The sequence below is a fragment of the Molothrus ater genome, chromosome 1 (genome assembly GCF_012460135.2).
Source record: "Molothrus ater isolate BHLD 08-10-18 breed brown headed cowbird chromosome 1, BPBGC_Mater_1.1, whole genome shotgun sequence".
Classification (NCBI taxonomy): Eukaryota; Metazoa; Chordata; class Aves; order Passeriformes; family Icteridae; genus Molothrus; species Molothrus ater.
In genome coordinates, this window is record NC_050478.2 from 113,190,385 (window position 1) to 113,214,904 (window position 24,520).

General features: G+C 36.7%; 1 protein-coding gene across 2 annotated transcripts in view; it reads right to left on the reverse strand.

Annotated features, from left to right (window-relative positions):
- Positions 1-5,210: 5,210 nt before the first annotated feature.
- The window catches only part of ALKAL1 (ALK and LTK ligand 1), a 36,211-nt gene continuing 16,901 nt past the window's right edge, over positions 5,211-24,520 (reverse strand). Inside the window, exons 3-6 of one of the 2 annotated variants that reach the window (XM_036379125.2) lie at positions 14,973-15,026; positions 11,066-11,146; positions 8,740-8,816; positions 5,211-5,885 (exon numbers count right to left, since the gene is read on the reverse strand). In XM_036379125.2, the coding sequence (XP_036235018.1) occupies positions 8,752-8,816; positions 11,066-11,146; positions 14,973-15,026 (200 nt within the window). In that variant the 3' untranslated portion in view covers positions 5,211-5,885; positions 8,740-8,751. The remainder of the gene's footprint in view (positions 5,886-8,739; positions 8,817-11,065; positions 11,147-14,972; positions 15,027-24,520) is intronic. The other variant, XM_036379127.2, reaches the window with a different exon arrangement.

Sequence of the window (24,520 nt, forward strand, 5' to 3'; positions counted from 1 at the left end):
ATTAACCTATTTTAATTACCATAATTTAATAAACATATTTGAGTCCCCTAATAAAAAATGTTTAAAAACTGCCATTAAAAGACTCTCTCACAATCTGACAATGAAATTATTCAGGGTTTTATACTTTCAAAATATCATTCTGACATTTGTCCACAGTCAGCTCCTATGGAGTACATCTTCATGTAGACTTTTCAGACAGAGAATTACACCAAAAAGTTAGTGATTGATTCTGTATGGGTAAGGCAGTAAGGATGTGGAGGTCATGTGAGGAGAAATTACTCCCACTGAAAGCCCTAAATAGCTCAAGTTCGCAGAAGTTTAGAGACACAAAAAGTTTAAGGAACATTTCCATATAGCACTACCTAAGTACTCAAAGTTGCATTCAGGAATGTGTGAGTTATACAGATCCTCATATCTTCCAGTTGAAGCAAGGAGAACATGGTAAGGCAGGGGAGAAACAAGTTTCAAAATGGAAATGAAAGGAAAGGCTGCAGTTTGTTTGCTTTCTTAGACTTCTCTTACAACCAAATGCAAAATATTCCCTCTATTTTGTAGAATTCCCTCTAACAAAGCACAATCAAAAAGTGATCAATTTTAAGTACTTTTGTTGATGAAAACAAGTTACTTGGAGTACCAAAGATGAAAGCTGACCTATAAAATATTCCTACCAGACCTTAAGATACTGAATGACAGGGAAACAATGAAAACAATAAATTTGATCTGGATAATCACAAAGCAATACAGATGAGAATAGTCATATTACACATTATGTACAGATATAATTATGGGCTTCAAGCTAACATTTTCTGAGATATGGAAGTGAAATATTTCCATGAAAACATAAATTTATTGTTCAGCTCTATCTAAAGTGAGTGTTACTAGAAAAGAAATATCAGTTACACAAATAAGAAATATTTATGTACTATTTAGACAGTGAGTTCTAAGGGAGGCAAATGGCATAAATGGAATTCATATTGCACAGAACAGACTGCTGCAAAATGTGCTTCATAAGTAGAAGCACATGACCATCAGTGAATATTTCAAATAAATATAACAGTTTCTTTTGTAGTAAATGAGTAAGTAATTATTCCTTGAACTGGTTGCTTCATGGAAAAAATGTAAAAACTACCATACTCAATGTAAAAATGGACAGCAATTCCAATGACAGGACTATTTTTTTAGAAGAAATATAAGAGGGAACAAACATTTTTTGATACTGCAAGTAAGCAAATGAATCAACTACTAAAGCAAGGGGCAAAATTACTGTACTTCTATAGAATTACAGGAGTGATAAGGACAAATGAGAACCAAAGATAAATTAACTACACTCATTACATTGTGCAGTGTAATTACATTAATAACAATCTACATGGATAGTAAAGTGATTCTGGTATGGTTGAAAAAAATACTCGTCCTTGGGTCTAAAAGCAAAAACCATGCTATAAATTTGTCTGTCAAAATATTTTAGAATTATCATCTTACAGTGAAGCTACATGAAAGCTTCACAGATTATTTGCACTGTTTTCTTTCTTTGGTGGACTTTTTATGATAATGGCTTATATTTGATTTCATATTTTTTAATACCTGTCTGTGAGCAGAGGATAAGGCTTTCATATCCGTAGAGACAGTGAGGAGGTAAGACTGGGTGGAAAGTTCAGCTATTGTATGGCTGATGGAGGAGGAAAGAAATTAAATGTAGACAAGCAGCAAATATTAGCCTAGGGAATTCAAACCCATCCTCCAGAGTGCTAAGTGCTGCCTACCCTCACTTTTTTTATTTGTTCCACTCCTTTGCTTTTCCATAGCTATCTTTCCCAGCTCAGGTTTAGTGCAAGTAGCCCCTGAGTATGGGATGGTGAGAGCAGTGGGACATATTTCAGGCAGATTATTCCTTTCCCACATGGCAGCTATTGATCCTGGTCTTCTGCACCGACCAGTTGTCACAGGTCAGAGTCTCTCATGCCAAACCATCTTGTGCTGGGTAACTCTGACAGGTCTATAAGCAGCATCTCTACTTCTGCTGACCAGTACAAGCTACTGACCCAGGTGAATTAGAGATCCCATGGTGGATAAGGAGGATCAGGTGGGATGAAAAGAATGTCCGTGAGGTGCTGGTTTCTTTGGTCATGTTAAAGCAAGTAGGATTTCTACATCTCCTATGCCTAGTGTATTTATCTATCTAATGTCTCAACTTTACCCATTTCCTCCTGCAGCTGAAAACCAACATAGCCATTAATAAAGTACTTTAAATATGATCTGAAGATATATTCATTTTGCTGTTTTACATCTCAGTTACTCTCCCAACACTTTTGCTGGTCTTCACAACAGGTGACCAGTGCATGTGTCCAAGTTGAATCTTGCAGTTAAACTTTTCCACATTTTTGCTTATTCTCATTTTTGTGTCTTCCATTTTTGAAACTAATGCCTCATTCCATGCTAAAATTTCAGTTTCTGACACCAACAAGGTGTTCATACCATCGCCTATTTCCTATGTGGGTTCCTGTGTGCAGCATTGGGTTATTCTATTTATTTTAGAAAAGCCCCTCCACAGTGAAAGCCCTCATCACAGGAAGAGTTCCTTATAAAACTCTACTTGGCTGTCTTGCCCTCTACTGTCAAATCTCCAAGTGATGCATTTAGACAGCTGACAGTGGAGTAATTTTCCACCTCACTGATCAAGAAAAGTTCCTTGTTTTCATGTACAATTTCCTCACACTGTTTTACTGTGTCTTTAACCTCTCTGAGATGAGAATAGGGTCTCTGTCTTGCATTTGAATAGCACTCAGAGCACAGACTAGGAAAACTTTTTCAGTGTTTTGATAAAAAATTAAGAAGGTCTCAGCAACAAAGACAAAAAATTGAACTTTGGGTTGCAGTCTCCATTGACACAGATCCAGGTTAAATTGCTGTTGGCCTTATGCTGTTGGCCTTCTCTCTTCAATATGCCAGATCAACAATAGTATTTGCTGACAGTGGTTTTCTTTAGTAATTCAGAAGTCTGGAGCAATGAAATTGTTTGAAAAAGGTGAACAGTTTAGCAGAGTGAAAAATTGGGTTGAGGAACTACTATAGATGCTGGGTCTGTCGCTATCCAATATTCTCCAACAGGATAAAAATTAGACAAAAAATTTTGAGCATGCAAGGACAACACAGTAATGGGAAAAGCCATAATCAGAAGTATTTCTGAAGCCAAAATATTTTTATTTAATTTCATGAGGAAAAATGAAAAAAAAATCTGGAAGAGAAAACGGTCATGTGAAAACTTGACAAAACTGCAATTTACTTGAGTATATCATCTCGGCTTCTGTGGCATTTGCTTCTTTACTGTGTTTCCAAAAACCATCCTGTAGACTTGATTCCTAAAATGTAGGATCATTAGCAGATCTTACAATTTCCATTTCAGGTTAAACAGGAAAGTGACTGTCTTATGCTACTTCATGGTTTTTGTGCTACTAACTTTAGCATCCCTGCATCTAAAAATCATGATAGAGTATAGTGACAAACAAATGTGTAGATGGGCGGTGCGAAAAAGTTGGGTGTATTTCCAGCTACTTAAAACATGCTGAGCATCAAAAAGGGGCCAAACAGAAAGAAGGGATCCATGCCACAAATGTCTCAAAGAATAATTTTTTTCCAGAAAAAAATAATAAATCTAAGCCATTTGACTTCTGGGAAACTTATGGGGGTTTATCCCTTTAATCATTTCATGATTTCTTTTTTTCCCTCATAAATATTTAAACTTGTCATACTAATCTCTGTTTTGCATCTTTGTAACATCTGTGGATCTTCTCTAAGATAGGGACTTGATAACTTTTCAACTCAATAGAAGTAAGATTTCTTTATTTTTTCAAAGGTGAAGCTCTTGATTTAGCACATTAGATTTGAGCTCAAAAATTTTATTAAATAATCCCAATTAGGTCTTCTCATTGGAATTTAGATATCACAAAAAGGAATTTTCAGAAAAAAAAAACACAAATACTTGAATTCTTTTCAATTCCTTGAGGAAAGAAAGGAGAAACCTTTTTTAGACTGAGAAGCTAGCAAACCAGAGTGGAAAAATCAAAGTGAGACTAAAGACAAATGCTTTTCTTGGAGACTGATTGTCTGTTCTGAGTCTCATCCTTTGTCCTCCCACTGAAGTGTTTTGGCCAATAATCCTTCTATGAAGTATGTTACCCACAGAGATCCAAAGATATCCTTCTCACCATTCAAACCACTGGCATTTTCAGTATGAGTATTGCTTTCAAGATGGATTAGAAGGAGACTTGAAAACTTTGCTCTTACCAAAAGAATATGATTGCAGAAAGTTAGAAAACCAGTCCAGTTAATCACAAAGAGGACAGGACAACCTCCTAGCTGGGACTATAGATGGAGTACTTCTAAAAGTTGAGGTTGGACTGCATAGAGCATCACAGGACACTGCACTGCTTTGGTGCAGTAATACACTGAACATATCAAAAGCAGGAAGAAAATCCCTTTGGATAACAAGGCAACCCTTTGCTATTTGGTGAGGGCAAAAAATTCCAGGGCAAAGTTTTCCTACTATTCTGTAGTGGGAAGAGTGCTGGGCCTAGAAGCTAAGGGGCTCATGAAGCCCACAGTGAGGGAAAGGGTAGAGATAATATTTAATCTGAAGGGATTATCTTGAATGGTCAATTAATCTCAAGAATTGTGATTTGAGCATAGCAATCAATGTGTGTTGTCAATTACTCTGGATCTGACTGTAAAACCCCACTGGATACTAGATTCTTTGTAAAGCAATCACATGAACTTGAAATAAAAGAGATGAGATAGCAAATGGACAGCAAATATGACCAATACGATCAGATTTTAAATAAAAAATATGTAGCAGTTGTGCCCTGGAGACACAGTCTTATTTAAGACTGATGTATCACCAGCAAAATTCATTCATTATACCCCTTGGATTTGTGGTATTATACTTTAAAACATTTTTTCTCCTGTTAGACTTTTTTATTACCCTCTTTGCATACTTGAAGATGTTTTCTGTTGTTCACACTAGGTACATGATGCACTTTTGTTCACACCTTGTTCAACTGAAGAATAAATGGCTGAAAAAAATTTACCTCATGAAAATGAAATGCTGTAAAATACTAAACCCACAAGTTTGAAGTTCTCGGTGAAGGATTATTTCAAGTTCACCAGTAGAATAAATATATATATTAAATAAGTGACCTCTTGACATACTTAAATAATCCCTCCTGTAAAATAGTTTATTTTTATGTTCTTTATTCCACCAAAACTGCATTGCAGTTTTCCAGTCTTTATATTTACATTATTTGCAACTCTTTCCATAAGTGCCGGTACAAATGTAACTGATGAAAATCCAGAATAGTCATACAAATGTTCCTGAAAGCAAGGTGCATTTCTGAGCAAATTTTTTTCTGATGCACAATAATATATATGTATATATTAACAAAGCTTCATAATATAAAATATCTTCCATGGCAAGTAAAACTTCCCCACTTACAGCTTATTCAGATTTCAGTTACACAGACTTCTGCATTTCAAGTTAGTGCAAATAATGAGAGTAAGAGCCTGAGCAGAACGATGTCAATACAACGGAACAAGAGAAACAGCAAAATTTTACCAACTCCCTGCATACGGTTATAACATTTAATCAGTACATCATTAGTATTCTTCATATACAATGTATTTAAATAATTGGCTTGTCTGAGCTATAGGCAACAAATTTACAAAATAAAATAACGTTTCACACAAATATGGAATGTCGGACAAATATATGAAAATAAAATGCATCTAGTAACAAAACATTGTAAATCAAAAAGATAAAAGATGTCTTCTCCATTTTTGAAGATTTCAAGGCACTTTCTTGGCAAATCAGAATTCTCTCCTTGGTAGAAAGTCTGCAAGAGAAAAGGACATGCCATTTTATAGCTAGTTTCAAACCAGAGAAGCAGATTGCTTAGCAAAATTCTGTTCATAAACCACAGTTTCCTGTGGGTTGCATAAATCATAAGATTAACTTCAAATGCCAGTGGTTCTTGCCCTCCTGTGAACACTAATGAGTTTTGCCGGGGCAAATCTTCAGTGCCAGTGCCAAGAGGTTTAACACACAGAGGTCTGCACTGCTGCACCTTGCAGGGAAGCTACCTGCAGCCAGGTGCAGTTCTGCATTCTGGGTTTCATTAAATGCTTTACTTCCATTTGCTGGGATCTGACTCAGGAAGTGAAAACGAATCCACCCAAACCTCTAAGGGCTGTAAGGGCAGCGTGTGCCCGGTATCCCGGTCCCGGAGCCACCCCAGCGGCTGCCCGGGGTGCGGCGCCTCTCCATGGTGCTGAAACATCCCGCCACGGCTTGCGCGACCAGATCCGCGGGCAAACAACTGGCTTTCCCCAAGCAAAAGTTCATTTCGAGGAGGAAAAGACCAAGTCTTCTCTGTATAGCCGGATATTTACAGATGAGGAAGGAAAATATTTGCATAATAGCACTGCAGCTCTTTTTTTTTAATGAGGAAAAGGCAGCCTATTTTAGTACTGGCAGGAAAAGGCTTAAAAATAGCTGTCAGTTCTTCAAGTAAGAGAGCCTCAGCCTCCTTCTTCAAGGCAACCAAGAGTCTCCAACATCTGTCAGATGTTAAAGTGAAGACAAATTTTCTTACAGGCAACAGGATCTATGGCCATGTCCTCTCTACACTAGTGTGTGTGAGGGTGGTGAGGAAAACAGATCCCTTGTGTGGAAAGATGAAGCAGAAGCAATCAGAGAATCATGTTAGAAAAGCAATGTGATTGAGGGATGAACATATGTAACTCCTTTTTTGCACTCCCTACTAACAGGGAAGAGAGAGCAACTCCTGCCACTCTTCACCCTTCTCAAGAAAATGTTTCCATTCCAAGAATCAGTGGATATGAGTAAACATGAAGATCTGAGAATGTCTTATTTATGATGGAAACTATCTGCTGTACTTAGTGGAGGAATGGGCTGAGGGAGCACAGAGACAGCTGGGAAACACTCAGACCATGGCTATACTTTTTCCTATAATATTTTCTCTGTTTTTAACACAGTAGAGAGAAAGCCAGCCTAGATACAACTTTAAGTGAATGCAGTGCACATGAGCTGCTAGCAATGCTTACCATTTAAAACCTTTCTTCCCTATTTTTCATGTCTTTGAATGTATTTTTGGCAGGCAAATTAAAACACCTGGCTTTGCAAATCATAGCAACTTTTGATCCTTTTGTGTTTTAAAGATGGAAATAGGATGAGATAGATGCTTCTGTACTGTGGATATGTAGGCAGATCTTTGACTCATTCTCTTAAAAGAAAAAAGAAATTTGGAACACCAGAAATCTTTCTGAAAGCCCTGATACGTGAATCCAGAGATGTAAATGGATACAGGTAAAGGAAAAACAGAGACTAAAAAGGTAAAACTGCAGAAAGTAAGAGAGTGGTAGGATGTTTGAACAAGCTGAGATTTAAAAGAGGATACTAATAAACAAACAGAAATTTAAGTACCCCCCCTCCAATTTTTTTTTTTTTTTTTTAAGAGGGCATTCAGGAAAGGATTCCTGCCTTGAGTCATGAAAAGGAGATACAGGCAAAGTAATGAGATGCCTAATCAGTCTCTAGTTTGCTGTCCTTGCTATATTCAAAACCATCTGCAACACCTGGAAATCAAGAGGCCAAAGAGACTGAAAAATATGAAGAAGAAAGGAAGAGAAAGAAATGATGTCATTTCTTCTCAGAACTGAAATATTGCCATATTCTTTAAAGCACAGCCACCAAAATGAATCCCACCTCCACTGAGAAATCAAATCAGCTAACACTGACTCATATCCTACTCTTCTTTTCTTATTCTTGATTAGTATGAATTGAAGTCTTGATGCAGGAAGAAGTGACATACACAACTCCCCCAAGCTCCAAGCTTGCAGTATTTGTCAGGAGGAGGTGGTGAAAGGAAACTATCTTTAAAGAAATGTAAATAAATAAAATTCACTGATATTATACATTTTAGTGGTTAATAATAACAACCAGAGTGTGTATTTACAATTAATCTTTGAAATTATAACTATCTTATTATTATTCAAACAACAGGAGAAAACAACTCACTTAGAGATGTTACTTTTACCAGTGACAATGCTGTGTAATTAACATTTGACATGCTATTCATAAACAAGAATGGACTGGTTTCTTCCTCAGACTACTTAGTGAAACCTTTAGCTTTCCACATCTTTATGTTCAGTTTCCTTCCATCACCATGTAGTGGTTATTAACTTTTCAGAAATTCTCAGAAGACTATATGGGAATGAAAAGGGGTCCCAGAAATGAATTAAGTGATAGGTGATCTATGAAGATTGCAGTGGTAGACCTGAGACCAAAACATTCTGCTTTTTTCCATGGATTAACAACAAAGTTCTCTGAAGAATGGCCTGAAATAAATGTGCTGATGATTTCCTTGGGCATTTTCTTTCACCAAGCAGACTCCTTGAAATTTTGAACAGTAAGAGGCCACCCAGTGCATAACTATGGACTGCAGTGCCACAAGTGACTTGCAGAAAATTACACCAGGGCTTGCCAGAGGTATTTATGCTTCTATGTATTTCCAGGAGGAGCCAGTCAGTTCTGCAAAGCCAAAGCTGCATGTTGATACACTCTGATAATACCACATTTTTTTATGCACACCTGATAACAAGGTATAAATGTGAAGTAAACCACTAGACCATTCAACAAATAAGAAAATGAGTGGGGAAAATACTTACATAGCAAACATCCTAGGACTGTGTACACAAAGGGCTCATTGCTAATCTTGTTAGCAATCTTGCACACCTTTTGTAATCTATAAAACAGAATTACCCACAGCAATAATGAATCTCAGTTGCCAGATACCCTCAAAAACCTGCATAAAATTAAATGTAAAGTGTGTACCTGAATTTCAGACACTCTACACAGTGAAACTGTTATCTGATGGAAATTCATGAAATTATCTGTGCAAGATGCAATATTAGATTGTACCTTAGCATAAACAGTGCTCTAGAGGAACAGTACAAGGGATGCAAGGAATTAAATTTCAACCAGGAAGCTTTAAATTTCAACCAGGAAGTTTTAAATTTCAGGAAGTTTTCTACTAGGATGTGGAAGACCAGGAATTTAACTCATTAACTTGGAGGCTATTGTAACTATCACTATAACATAGTCAGAAGTCAGGCTGCTTCAAACATTTTATTGTTGCATTTCTTATTAATATTGATTTAATTCCATATTTTCCACATTTAAGTACATCTCCTAATCATCAGACTAAGATACTAACCTACCACTTCCCCTGTGTGTGCCCTTGGTTCAAATGACCACTTGGTTCAAGTGGATCCTGAGTCACTACTGCTATCCTTTCTGGTATTTGCTAACAACAAATACATAGATGCTTCTCTTGCTTGATATGTATTTTAATGAAACTTAATATAAATTGTGCCAAACAGCAAGAAAGTGATTGCTATCTGGGTTTCAGTTCCTCAGAAAATATTCGTACAATTATAACCGTGTCAGAACGAGAGGAAATAACTCATCCTCAGACATCCCATGATGACTAAGGTGTCCCTGACAGAAAATATCAAACCCCTCTAAAGGCACAGGGAAAGATCTTGGCTAGGATCAGCCTGAATGATAGATAAGGTGAAGACAAACCTGAAGATTTAGCTCTCCTTTTTAGAACAGAACATTTCAGGTGAATTTAACTCATTGTCTGCTTTGGGTTTGCTTGATGTGAGGGGGAACAAAAACTCTGCTTTTAATTTTACAATTTGCTTTGATAGTTGAACTAAAAGTTCAGCTATAAGAATTAAGAACTATAAGTTCTTAATACCATTAAAAATCACAGTCTTGTTTTTAACTTTAAGAAAAGCTATTTAATTAGAAGAAAAATAATATTACTCTTTTTCTGGAGAAATAAAGTGAAACACTCAGGCAATACATAAGAGTCCAAATAATATTCACATGCTCTGGATCCATGTGTCAAGGCATACAACATGGTATTTTTGTTGCACAGCATGTAATAGAAATATGCCTTGCGTACTCCTGTGTCTGCTTAGAAAGCTGCATGTGTTTCTTTTGAGGATAAGCCATGGATTCCTACATTCCAGCTTCTAATAAGCATAAAATCAAATGGAGATGAGGGCTGCTCCATCCCCTTTCAAACACTAAATCCTCTGATGTGCTGACCTATGGTGAGAGAGCACCTCAGCTGCTCACAAACTGTGCTTCTAAGTGATGCAGCCAGAAGGTCCCATTGCTTTTTCATGTTAAACCCTGAAAAGCTTCCAAAGCACCAAACTTTGCCCACAGTTTGTGCTTACACATCCTTAATGAGGTTCACCTTCTCTAATTAAAACACACTCCTTCTTTTCCACTGACTTGAATTGAATTGTCCATTGCACTAGAGAATGCTGAAGTAACTTCTATTTAAGGAATTTCTATTTTGGTTTGGGGTTTTTGTTTGCTTTTTATCCACTTTATCCAAGAACATTTCTATTTTTCAGTGTCTCTGACAAAACTATATTCAGGCTGTGTTAAAGCAAAGCTTCTGCAGTCTCAGAGAGGAAGTTTGCTTGATAAGAACTGAAAGTATCAAAACAAAGTGATGAATCAAATGATTTTCTGTTGTTTAACAATGGGCATATAATAGAAAATTATACTCACAAGCTGAAATATACTAAACCCCAAAGATATAACTCTACTGTCAAGCATTAATAGAAGGTAAAGAATGGTTCAGATTTTATCTTGCACAAGGAAAGCTAAAGAGAGCAAGAAGGAGAATATCTGCCTTCTGCATAAGCATGCCCTACTGATTTTTTTCAGTGTGGTTTTGGTTTCATTTATTTCAGCATCGCTTTGAAGGAACTCCATGATGTTCAGCTGACAGCAAGTGCATTAACAGGAAATCTTTATATATTAGAAGACCTTGGGTATGTTTTTTAATGTAGTGCTAAAGAGTAACTGTTAAAAAAGGACTAGGACATCAAATACGTAATAGAAAAAGTGTGCTGCTTTCAAGCAAGTATCACAGCTAGCATTAAAAAGTACTTTGCTACTTACAGGTTGGTGTTGAGCAGTCCCTTGTGTTGTGATACAGTCGATGAAAGTGCTTGCTACACTCTGAGGAAAATGTGACTGGCCCTGTTTGAAAGTAAGGAGGAGTTAACAACAAGCTCTCAGTGTCACTGCTCTGCAGCTTCAATGGATGACAGCAACACATAGCATTAAGTTCATTTATTTCTTGGCTAAGACTGAATTAGTCTTTTACTATATCTTAAACAACTATGATGCAACAGAAGTATAATAATGCTAGTGAAATAACACAAAGAAATTCTTTTGCTGTGCCTTTATGTTCATGATATAAAAGCCAGAAAAATGACACATAAAATGACTGGCTGGTTTAGCCTTGAAATTCCAGTAATTCAAAATTAGCAGTTAAATTTCTTATATGGTGAAAAGCAGAATGACAATTACAGTAGAATTTACTTTGTTCAATAGTTGTCTGTAGTCTAATGCACCTGGACTGAGGATACTATTTGTAAAGATAAATAAAAGCAACATTTTAACCAAATATGAGTTTCTAACCCCTGGAAAGATGAAGTACTTTCATGTACTAATGCTTTTAATTTGCACATAGATGGTTTATAAAATTCTTAATATACAGTGTGGGTGTTGAAGGAAAAAAAAATGACAGCTGAATAACATCTAGGAACCTGATCTCCTGTTAAAATAATCCTAGTAAAAAAGCATACAATGTGCAGAATGCAGGATATGTTTCATCTTTGGCAAGGCAAATCCCTGCATGTCCAGGGTATAGTGTGCTGCTCTCTTCTTTGGATATACAGTGCCATCTGTTTACATTAATATTTGATAAAAAAGTGTCCCTGCTTATGGCCAGGGGGTTGGAACTGGATGATCTTTAAAGTTCCTTACAACCCACACCATTCTATGGGTCTATTTTTCTATAAAACATGTCTGAACTGTAACAAGTTGCCAAAGATCCCTTCCAAAATTGCTGATGGCCCCAGAAAGTATTACTGGTGACATTCAAGGAGAACAAAAACATAATACTTGCAACCTGTAACCTGCTTAGCAAGACTGTAACTGACAGCTGAGGATGAGTATCCTGTGGTTTGGACAGAAAACATTGACATAAACCAACATTAAGTGAATAGGGCTAAATTTAAATGCAAATTTAGTACAAGTAGGAACCCTAAATAAGAATAGCTTGCTTCAAGCAATGCTACGAAATGATTCACATGAAGCAGACTTTGTTGGCCAGCATTCCTTTCAGAGGAAACCAGGAAACATTTCTGGGAAAAAAAAAATACTTGTTTCGTAACTTGAAAGATGGTTTATGGGCCTGGTAAAATATATCAATCTAATTCTCTCTGGGTAGTGAAGCCAAACCACCATGAGCTCCAGAGAAGATTCCTCCCTATGACAGTGAACATACTTGAAGATTGGATTTATTTTACAGTAGTACATGGATTTCAGTAGATTTTTTCAGCCACAAAGAAGCTTTTCAACAAACTGGAAGAGCAGCCTTTGCAAGTCTGAACTGGAATATTGTTGCCATTTTTTTTTATCTGAGTGAGTTATTAGGCTCAAGGAGAAGTATGTAATTTGAAATTTTCCAGCATATATGGAGACAACACTGGCTTTTGTCACTAAATAAATTCCATGTCCCTTCAGATAATATATGGTTTTCCAGCTCTCTTCCCTGTCATCAAAAATAGGATGTTAATTTTACTGTGCCTTACAAAACAATCTGTGTCAGCTGGCTTCCCAAGTTAAATTGATAGATTACTTTATGACTCACAAGATTATTTATGATTTTTCCTATAGTCAAGGACTGTTACATATGGTTCTTATTTGGCTTTAAAATGTGTCTATTATTCCTGGCATATGAGAAGTGTGCAATAATTTTCTTAACCCTGAAACTGTAAAGATAATGTACTATAAAGATAATATTGATTTCAGCTTCTCTCTTTTTTTTTTTTTTTTTTACATCTTCATTAGTTTAGGATGTTCTAATTCTGAACTAGTAAGGACTGTAATCAAACAGTTTAATTAATGAAGGCTGCTAGAAGATTATGATTGGAACAGAATAAAAAAACCAAAGTTCCACTGTATTTTAAGAAAATGACTATGTATTACAGGATCTAATAAAACTATGAAAAATAAAATAAAATATAAAACAACAACAGGCAGAAAACTCCGCCACTGAAGATCTTAGAATATATTAAAAAAAGAGTGAAAGAAAGAGAGGAAAAGAGAGAGAGAGAGAGAGAATGAGAGAGAAAAGGAGATAGATAGATAGATAGATAGATAGATAGATAGATAGATAGATAGATAGATAGATAGATAGAAAAGAAAGAAAAGAAAAGGAAAGAAAAAGAAAGAAAAAGAAAGAAAGAAACTAACTGTAGGCAGAAATTTGTAGCCAACAAATAAACTTTCAGTATTTTGGAATGATCCTGCTTTCCTCATTCATTCCAACTAATCTTACTCAAGGAATTTCAGCAATTTTGATGGCAATTAAATTAAATTCATGCAGAAAAGGACTATTAATTTAATGAATGGGTCCAGAGACATGCTTTGAACTAGTTCTTTTCTCTTTTTCTCTTCTATGATTTACCACTCTCACAATAACTCCTGTAGAACTCGTGGCTGTTTTTCCCTGGTTTTGAGTAATGAAACTCAATCTGTATTCATTACTTAGCTTCCCCAGATTCTTATGTTGAGCTTTTTATGGTAGCTGAGGAGTTTCCAAAGCTAAAAATGAAAAGGAAATGGATTAAGTACTAACATAAACAAATCTCTCTTTTCTGACCTTCCCAGGAGAGGAATATTCAGTGTTCCTCTGTCACATAGCATAGCAGAGTTTGAAGCTTTATGTTAATTTCTTTCTCATATGGGCTGAAAATGATCAGGTTCACAATTCCTCTTGTTTACTGCAAGGATGAAGGGCCAGCTGGCTCTGGCACATTTCCTGTAGATTCTGTTGGGTTGCAGTGAGACATTGGCAGAAAGATCCTTAAAGTTGTGCTTATCCCAAGGGTTGGAATACACTTCCCCCATGCAAAAGAGACAACAAATACCTTCCTTTCTTGTCAAGCACTGCCTGAAATTTCCAGCAATGAGGAAATGCGTAATTATTTCCAATTCTCTTTTCCATGCTCCAATGTCCAACTATATCTCTAGCTTTTAGTTTCAATACTTCAAATAAACCCGAAAATCACCACAATATTTGCAGTATCACACTTTGAGACCTTCACTTTTCTGAGTTACAGAAAGCTGGAACTGGAGAGCAAAGAATCAGTGCAAGCACCTTGTCATTGGCAACTTGTATTGCATGTATTCAAAGGGTACTATATTTTTCTCAGTAGTTACAATACAGTCCCAAAGTTAAGTGCATTATACAACTCCACCTCAGTTTTCAAGTACTTGGTTGTAATCATCATAAGCTTTCATACTTGAAACAGCAAGTTATTTTTTATATTTCATTTACACTAATTTAATTCTTCCTTGTTCTATCTGTTTCCACTATTAAAATAAGTATCCACACGTAGACATCATGAGAAAGATGCAAAAATCTTCCCTGATTTGGTAAAAACTTACTTGGCCACAAAGGTCTGTTTATTAAAAATATGTGCAGGCCAATGAGAAGTTCGGAAATTAGTGAATGTGAAAATAAATATGGAAAGCACAATAGGAGGATAAAAGTTAAACAATGAATTTTAAATTATGTTTTAACTTACCACATTTTGAAACTTATTTTAGACCAGATAGTTCATTTGATTATTCATTGAAACTAGAATTGTTCAAAACTTTATACTTCTAAAATATGCTCATTTAACTTCAGAAATGTTAATTTGGTGTTGAGCCTCAAAAAAATTAGTTGTGTGACATTTGTAGCTACATAGAATATGCCCATGTGGGAAAACACAAGCAGCTGCCTTACCTGTAAAATGTTTTATGAACTTGTCTTTTAGACTGGAATCTCTTGGAAAAATTTCTGAGGAGAGAAGAAAACAAAATTACATTTATGTAGCCTAGGAATTACAATAAAAGCTCTGAGAGCATAATATGCCAAGATGTCTGATGTACAGAGACCAAACAGATTCTCAAATTAATTATAGCATTAATTTTCATAGTGGTGGGGGGTGTGGGCATGTAAACAACATTGTGAAGTATTTCAGGTAATTCCCAGATGAATACTAAGTGGTCATCCTATGACACACAATCATTTTCTGACACAGATTTCTGCACATCTTAGGTCTGAGCGGGGCTGTAAGCATAGAAAGACTGCAAATAATATAAATTATCACACTTACAAGTATTTAAGTACCTGAATAAATTATGTAAAATCCATAGATAAATAAAAACTAATTACTTTATTGATTTTGAAATAACAAGTGCCTGAAGAGAAAATTCTCCTACAAATCACCTAAAATAGACATGGGCCATGCATATTTTTATTGCAATATTAGTAATAAAATGGTCCTCATCTCCTGTGAAAAGTGCTGTGAATTTTAAAATATTCCCTTTCCATTTATGGCATTTTTTCCCCAGAAAGTACAAGAGAGTAGAAGCCTCAGAACCCACAAAAAGAATCACAAAGAACAGAAAATGGAAACAACACAAAAAGATAAAGTTCCTTTTTCTCTTTTTTTTCAATGGGATGCTGCCTCTGGCTGACAGCAGAAACTTTTGATGCAAGTAAATACCCTCAGAACCAGTACACGTTCCCCCAGTCTCATGAATTTTCCACAGAAAAAACTATATCAAAATTTTTGATTACCTGCAGTTATTACTGGAGACAGTAGCAAGCTGCCTGTTATATCAAATTCAAAGAACCTCTCCTGGCAGTAAGACAAGGAGCATTACAAACATGTATTTAACTGCAGGATTTGGACCTGCAGGTAAATACATTTATTCACTAAAAATATTTCCTTATATCTAAAGTAATTTTAAATCTTTGTATTCTCCTACATCTTTTTTTTCCAATTCTCAATCTGAGTTAACATCTAGCTCAGAAGAGAGCTAGTTTCCTTTCATACTATAGGAAGATGTTGGTTATCTGCCAAGATAAATTCTTACCACTGGCTTTAGGCAGTTTCTCAGAGGTCACATGGGTGTATTTTTAGGCTGGGATTTTAAGATAAAATGCCCAAGTCTTACTGCAACTGATCAAGGTTAGGAAACCTACTTTACTTAATATTCCTTAAATATATCAGTTTTAACTAATTTCTTTTCTCATTGCAGAAGAAATGCAATGAGAAGGGTCTCATTGCATTTCTTCTCATTGAGAAGAAATGCACCCTTTCTCTAATAAACTTAGAATTTTACCGATAAGAAAAGTCAGGTAGTTTAAAATGATACAGAATGAAGACAAAAAGGCAAAATAGGGAAACAATTGGTGTGAGTTTTGAATGAGATGCCTCAAATGGGCAAGTACTGATGAATAATCACTGCCTGGTGAAGGGTAGGCTAGGAACTGACAGTCCTTGCTCAGACAAAGTGCATTTAGATACAGACACTTGCAAAGTGCATAGAATTTCCTGTGGCCTGTGGAAACAGTAGCTGCTTTTTGCCCCATAAAATTCTCTATTTTCCCTATAAAATTCTTTAGGAAAAGCCTGTATACAGCCAAAACCCCACCTCTTAATGGCCACAAGGTGAAACAGGAGGACAGATTGATGCTCTGTCAAGGAGCTATGCACTGCAAGTATAAAATTGCAGCTGTAGCTGTGGTGGCAAGCCTGAGAAGGAACACTGCAGAGTCTGCTTTCCATGAGTAACCCACACTGGCCCAGGGCTCACACCAGCCTGCCCCAACAGGGAAATCTAGGTCAGTTGTGTGTTGAAAAGCAGCCAAGTGTCGCTGCCTGCGTGCCTGCTGCTCCCCTGCTGCGGCTGCTGTCCCTCCGGGCAGCAATCAGCTTTTCACCATGTGCCCATGGCTCAGCTTCCTTCAAGGGCTCCTTTGCTTAACAGTACAGTGCATGTGCTGGGTGAAACACAATCAGTGAGCCCCCAGCCCGGCACAAAAACAACCTAAGCTCATTTGTATGAGAATCACAGGCGGCACAGGTTACTGGAACGCTTCTGCTCTAATGGCAGAGGCAACTCTCCCTGAAGCATGAATTGCCCAGCACAAGCACAAGGACAAGCACAGTCATTTTCTCCCCTCTTCCAGCAATGTAGCCAAGCCCTTCTGTCTGTACACAACTGCGAGTTTGAGGTCTCAAAGGACCTAGCATTTCAATCAAACTAACACACATCTTTGAATGGAATATGTGTCCCTGACTCCTGATGACGCTGCAGCCAGAAGCAGGACATCAAGTCCATACATACTTCTGACAAGCTTTTCTATAGAGCAGCAAAAACTCATCATGAAAAAGCCCCTGAACTAGCTTTTTCTGGCTTCTAAACAGTTCTTAGTTGCTCCAGTCATATTTTATGTGTTATCTATCACTTATTAAGGTGTCCATTTTCACAACAAAGGCTCATATCCTCACAATGCAAGCTAAATTCCTTTGACATACTAATTTCACAAAAGAAAAGCAGAAGCATGTATATTATTATTATGATAAAATAGATTGGCAAAGTATTACTAAAATCAAAACACTTCAAAGTCACACTGTGAAAAACTAAAAAAGAAACAGGAAAATGAAAAAAAAATGTCTTAAGTGTGAAATCCACATAAATGGAAAATATTGAGTGGAAAGAGCTTACTGAATCCACTCTTGCCCCAAGAACATATTACACAAACTATTAAAATACAGCCAGTATATATGCTATGCGATATAGTAACATTAGTTTTATTAATCTGGGAGAATATTTAGACTGTGGCATTCTTGTGTCCAGGCTTACAAAGTCTGCACTGCTCACCACAGAGTACATCTGGGTTAAAAGCCACTTGAGCTATTGACTCTGTGTTTGTTCTGGGCATAATCTCAGTTTATAATCATAAATAACATTAGTTCTAGGATTTATTTCTTATCTACATTAGGACTTCGATGCGTATCCTTCAATATTTACTCATCCAGGACAAAATATTGCCTGTCCTTCCACAGACAGCACTGGCCATGGGCAACTATTAAATGGTGCTAAGATGGATTTTCTATTGACTCTTCTGTCCAACATGGCAGAAATATTTATGGTAGACTCTAGGGACAAGACAAATTTTGAGGGTTTTCCAGCTCCGCTTCACAGACAGAATGGTTAACTTTATAATGCAAAGTTGGTTCTAAACCAGTCCATACCATTAGTCCTATCAAGCTAGGACATTTCAGAGTTCTCATGGCTTTACGTAAGAGGTGAGTAGATCTGCCTGAGTTTTATCCCAGCTGGGATAAATGTGATGATGGAGAGAGCTAGCCAGGTCCAAGCGAGGAATCAGTTGATTCCTGATCCAGCTCCTCTCACTCAAATTTTGTTATAAACTTTCCAAAGTTGATTTAACCACTGTTGTAAAGCTAATTCCTGAGAAGATTATTCTTTCAGTTGTTATTCAGCATTCAGCAGCTGACAGGAATGTTTAATTTTTCACGAATTTGGGTGAAATTACAAAAAACTCTGAGATTAAACAAACTACAGTGTGGTCTCAGGTTTGTCCTCAGCTTGCAACTTAAGACATAGTTGCTCCACCTTCAATGGTTCTTTTCACCTTTCTGTGCCTTCAGTTTCTCTGTGTTTTGTCTGTTCAGACTGCAAAGTTGTGACAGCACATGCTGATTTTTACCCTGTGTTTGCACTGTCTCCTGAATCATGTCACCATAATTGTGCCAGGAACATTCATGTCCTAATGGAGTATAAATAAAAAGAACTGTGATCACAGCCCTGAAATAAGCCAACTCCACACAACAGTTTGTTGACTTGGAACATAAAACCTCCACATCCTCAGGCAGAAAAAAATCAAGATCTCCATTTGTTTATGCTCCCAACAGACAACTTTTGTACATTTTTAGTTTATTCAGAGAATTAGTGTCAATCAGACAGCAAAAGTGCTCCACTGGTCAAGTCTGGGCCAATCAGAAATGGTGGTGACACCTTTGTGATAACATATTTAAGAAGAAAATAAAAAGAAGTTATTGTGCAGATGTAACTACAGCCAGAGAAGAGCAGATTGAGAACATTGAGAGGAACAACTCTGCAGACACCAAGGTGGAGAAGGAGGAGGAAGGGGACAAGGTGCTCCATTGTGCTTGAGCTGAGATTCCTCTGCAGATGGTGGTGCAGACCATGGGGAGGCAGCTCTGCCCCTGCAGCCCATGGAAGTCCATATGGATGCAGAGATCCACCTGCAGCCCCTGGAGGAACCCCACACCAGAGTAGGTGGATGCCTGAGAGGAAGCTGTGAACCTGTGGTAGGCCCACGACGGAGCAGAGTCCTGGCAAAGGTCTGCAGACCCATGGATAGAGAAGCCCACTCTAGAGAAGGTTGCCTGTTAGGACCTGTGACTCTATGGGGACCCACATTGGACCAGCCTGTCCTTGAAGGACTGCACCCTATGAAAGAGTGGCCCCCATAGCAGCAGTTTGTAGAGGACTGTTCCCCTTGGGATAGGCTCCAGTTGGAGAAGTTCATGAAGAATTGTCTCCCATGGGAGGGATATCATGCTGGAAGAGCAGCAGAAACGGCATGCAATGAACAGACCTAATATCCATTCCCTGTCTCCCTCTGCCACTGAGGGGGAGGAGGTAGAGCTGAGAAGAAATGAGGGGTGGGGGAAGGTGTTTATAAGGTCTAACATTACTTCTCATTATCCTGCTCTGATTTTAAGCAGTAAATTCAATTAGTATCTCTAATTCCAGCCTGTTTTGCCCATAACAGTATTTGGTGATTATCTCTCCAGGTCCTTATCTCAACTCATGAACCTTCATTATATTTTCTCTACCCTGTCCAGTTGCATAGAGGAGTGACAGAGTGGCATTTGTGGGTGTCTGGCATGCAGCTAGAGTCAATCCACCAGAGTTGTGCATTTTCTTGGTTCAATGCACTAGAGTTGTGCATTTTCTTGGTTCTGTCTGTGAAATGGCAGAAGAAAACTGTCAGCAGTAAGATGCAGCTGACTCTTCTATTATAAACCCAGATGCAGGCTTCCAAAACGTTTTGGCATGAAAATAGCATGTGGGTTTTGGTTTTTTGTTTTGTTTTGTTTTTCAGAAAGAACATTTCAAGTCATGAAACTGCTTACAACACAGTATGTTTTAGGAGAGTTTTAAATAAATGTGACATTTTAAAGGAAAAGACTTTCCAAAGTTTCAACTTATACAAAGGCTATATTGGTTCATAGTATACAAATAAAACTTGCAATGGTTGAAATTTCATGCTCCCAAAAATATTAGAACTCTGTCAGCAAAACTTATCTTGAGTACTTACACAGACAACTCACGTTTATTTGAATGGAGCTTTTCTTTTCTACAAATTCTTCACCTTGCCTAAAGATGGCAACTCTTGCCTACTGCAACAATCAAGGTGAAAAACAACTAGGAGGAGATTTGCATTCTTTGAACAATGTCAAGATGGTTTACTTAGCACAGAACATAGAATGTTTGGAAATAAAAATGATAACGAAATCTTTCAAATGTAAATTCATAAAGAATTTTATATGTTCCCAGAATAATTGAAGCGGTAGAGATGGAATTCAACCAGAACAAGATAATAATACCCAAGTAAAGTGATATGCTGGGAAGATGAGTGAATAGAATGACATTGCAATGCCAGGATGAAAGCATCCTCAGCATGATTGTCCAAAATATAAGTGAAACCCTAGAAAAACAATGCTTAAAAAAATATATATATTCAAAAATTTAATGTCCCAAATTAAATGTCTGCATTTAATCTACATACATAACTATTCCTACAACTTTTAGATATACATGTACTGCCACAGTTTAACAAAAGATTAGAAAGAGTTTTGCTCAAAATAGAAAACAGTTCAAAGAGCAAAGATAAGGCATCCTAGTGGAGAAAAGAATTGTTAATATTTATTTGAAAATAATTCAGTGTGGTGTGGAGTAAAACATAGGTGTTTCGCTCAGCAGCAGATGACTTAAGCATGGTTGAATCAATTAGCATATACTTCTTTCTTCAGTTCCCCAACCAATTAAAAGGTCTTAATTTCCTCCTTTCATTTTTACACTTTGGCTGTGACCAGATTACACAAAACTCTTACTTCTGGGCTCATGGCTGGACAAAGACCTTACCTGAAAAACTGAGGGCTTCCAGCAGCTTTGGCTAGGCTGAAATGCTATATTGTATCTGCTGCTAGGCCATTGCTACCAGAATGATATTACTTTTTGTTCTGCACACAATAAACATATCGGTATAGACTGAAATGTTTTCCTGATTCCTCATGTGGTGTCTGAAACAACAGAGAAACAGAGTACACTTTGTTGAAAGTGGGGCATTTTTATTCCCTGCTAAGGGACCACCAATTGATTCTAAGGTCCTTAAGAGCACTCAGAATCCTTAGGATGAATTTGTGGTTGTATTACAACTCAGTCCACAGACTAATAGATTTAACACTTTTCCTACTGCAGTCTCCCATAGAGAAGGAAAAAACCCCTTTGTGTAAAAAGGAGCAACTCCTTCCATCATTATCAATCATCGATCATTAAAATTTTTATATTATTTGTGTTAGAAATAACTGCAATATGAGAAAATATCTACAAAAAATGTTACTAAGACAATTAGAAATTATTAGAATAAATAATGTATTTTAATTCTCTTAGACTACTCATCTGCAATTTCTACTACATAAACTCAATTTCTGCTTTTGCTTTGTTCTTTTTTTTGCAGTTTTCTGCAATTAAAAGTTTTGCAATAATTTCTAATTGTCTTAGTAACATTTTTTGTTTATATACCCCTACCCCAACTCCCATACCCAGCTTTCCCCTACTAGGTCTGCAATGCATTCCTTTAGACAAGGGAAAATATCTATTTCTGTGTGCAGTATTCCGAGAAGTCCGTGTTACTACTCCTGTTAAGTAACACACACAGTTCCCACTTACTGAATACTTTTGTTTTGAGACTTTGATGTGTACATACTGAGCATAGATGGAAAATGAGTCAATGCTCCAGACAGACACATTCCTTTTCGGATGTAATATTGCTGTTGAAATTCAAAACTTACCAGATTCCTCCAAGTGCTGTATAATGAAGATTACAATAACTTAGCAATGTTTTTTTTTTTCATTTTCTGTCACTTTCTACTCTAGCAAGTGAAGAATTATTTAGTATCTCAGTATTTTCTGGAGAAGAAGAAGCCTCAGATAAATCCCCAAATCAACACAGCCTGGATTCACAGAGGCAAGAGTGTCTGCTCAAGAGAAAATCCGGAATTAATATATTACTGCATACCACTGCCATCTACTGAATGTAGAATATGCTGAAATTACTCATGCATGCCTTCCTGCTCTGTGAGCAGAGTTTACCAGGCTTCCCATTATCCTGCCTAATGGGATCTCTTTCAGTTCCCACAACACAAAGTATACTCCAGAGCTTAAGGGTTACACGTAGAGTGCAATTAAGAATTCATAATTAATGACTTGGTCAATTTATCCTCTGAAAGAGTAGATATAAACACTACTCCAATCTCTTTGGATTTATTTGCTGTCCATAAAATTTTTGTTTGGCATTAAAACTTTACTTATACAAAAATTGGAAGGCACATTGTGATATCTTATAATACCTCATTAGTCAAGTCCTAAAATGCTAATTCTGCTCCCATGCCTAATACATGCTTCCATGTTTAATTATTTGTCCAGGCTTGACACAGTGCTTCTAGGGACACTTAAACCAATGACTTAACACTTACTTGCCTTGGTATTCATTCCAGTAATATTTTTCTGATGTGAACATGGCAAATAATACTCTTCTTAAATGCAGATTAATTGATATATCTTCAAGTTCTCCCAACTTTAGTTATGAACAGAATATGTGGTCTTGCATATATAAAATGTTAAGGTTTTATTCTGGAACATTCACCATAAACCTGAGTAATGAAGTGGGCTGTGGCAACAGGCAGTTTAGACGTACAATGGAATCACCCCAAAGAAAAAGTGTACCAGCATCTGCTTTCATAATGGTTGATGAAATTTACCATGTCAGCCACATTGTCAAGACTATTACATTAAAAAAACTCAGTGTTGTTATTAACTCTGCTAAAGATGGGTATAAAAGGAAGAACTAGCTTCCAAAATCACAGTCTGGCATTTAGTCACGATTTCTATTTTTGTCCTCTCTTCGCTCTAGAGTCAACCATTCACTCCTATCCCAGAATGTTTACTCATGTGTGTCCCACCTCTCTTACTCACCCTTGTAAGTCTTATCTACATCAGCTGCTCCCTTAAAACTAGGGGGATTAATATCCACAGGGCATTCAGGAGCATAGCTACAATCAACTTAGTTCTACCAAAGCCGCAATACTGCAAATATTGGGCATTTAAAAAATGTGCAAATTATTGTACAGTGGGATTCCCAAAACTGACAAAAACCACCAAAACATCTACAAATGGTAGTAAAATGTGAAAATAAGCCCATTAAAAACATACAAAGAGCAAAGGCACACAGCTTTCCTAGTTCTGCATGCTTAGATTTTTGTCTGTAGATCTATGTTTATATGGCCTCATAAAATTTGTTTGATGGATTGACCCCTGCACACTACAGGTGAGAATAGATTTGAAGTATAGCAAATTTCTCACTATTCACCTTTTGCTTGGAATGGAATATTCTTTTTTTTTTTAAGATTTCTGAAAATAATCTTGAAATTTAATATGAAATGCTGCCTTTTTACAGTGACCAGAGTAAAATTCTACTTTTACTGATGGTTGTATACTCTCTCGTTCAACAGCTCCCCATTCATGTAATTGCAAGAGAATTATGGAAGACATTTTTTACTCAAGTAGTTTTCAGGTTTATCATTATTACAGAGACCTTCAGGTGGATACCAAGAAAAAAAATGACAAATGTGAGACACTTAGTTTCAGTTGGATTTATAAAATTTATTTGAGCAATGGGGCAGTAAATTTTAGGAACACTGTTAAAAATAGTACAGAAAATTCTGTACATACTATAATATAAATAGTAACACAAAAGACGTGACTCGGATCTTTCCTCAAGAATAAAGGGGTACTTATTTATCTCTAATAACTGATACACAGGCAAGAGAAGTCTTACATTAGCTAGGCACATTCCATTTATTGAAAAAGGTTATGAACAAGATTCTTGGATGTGCTTCCTGAAATAGCTAATAGCTGGATTCAATAAATCCAATAGGCTTCAACCAAATTATTCTAAATGTGAAATACCAATTTTAATTTATTTACCAATTTATGTTCTGTCATCCCCATTGGATCATGGCAGAAGAGGTGTGATTTCCCCTTAAATCCCTACTCCTACCTCTCTCCTAGAGTGCTTCTGATCACACCCTACAACTTACCTAAAAACAATGCAAGCTTGTAAACCATGAACCAAAACATGTTCTTAAACCTTGATAA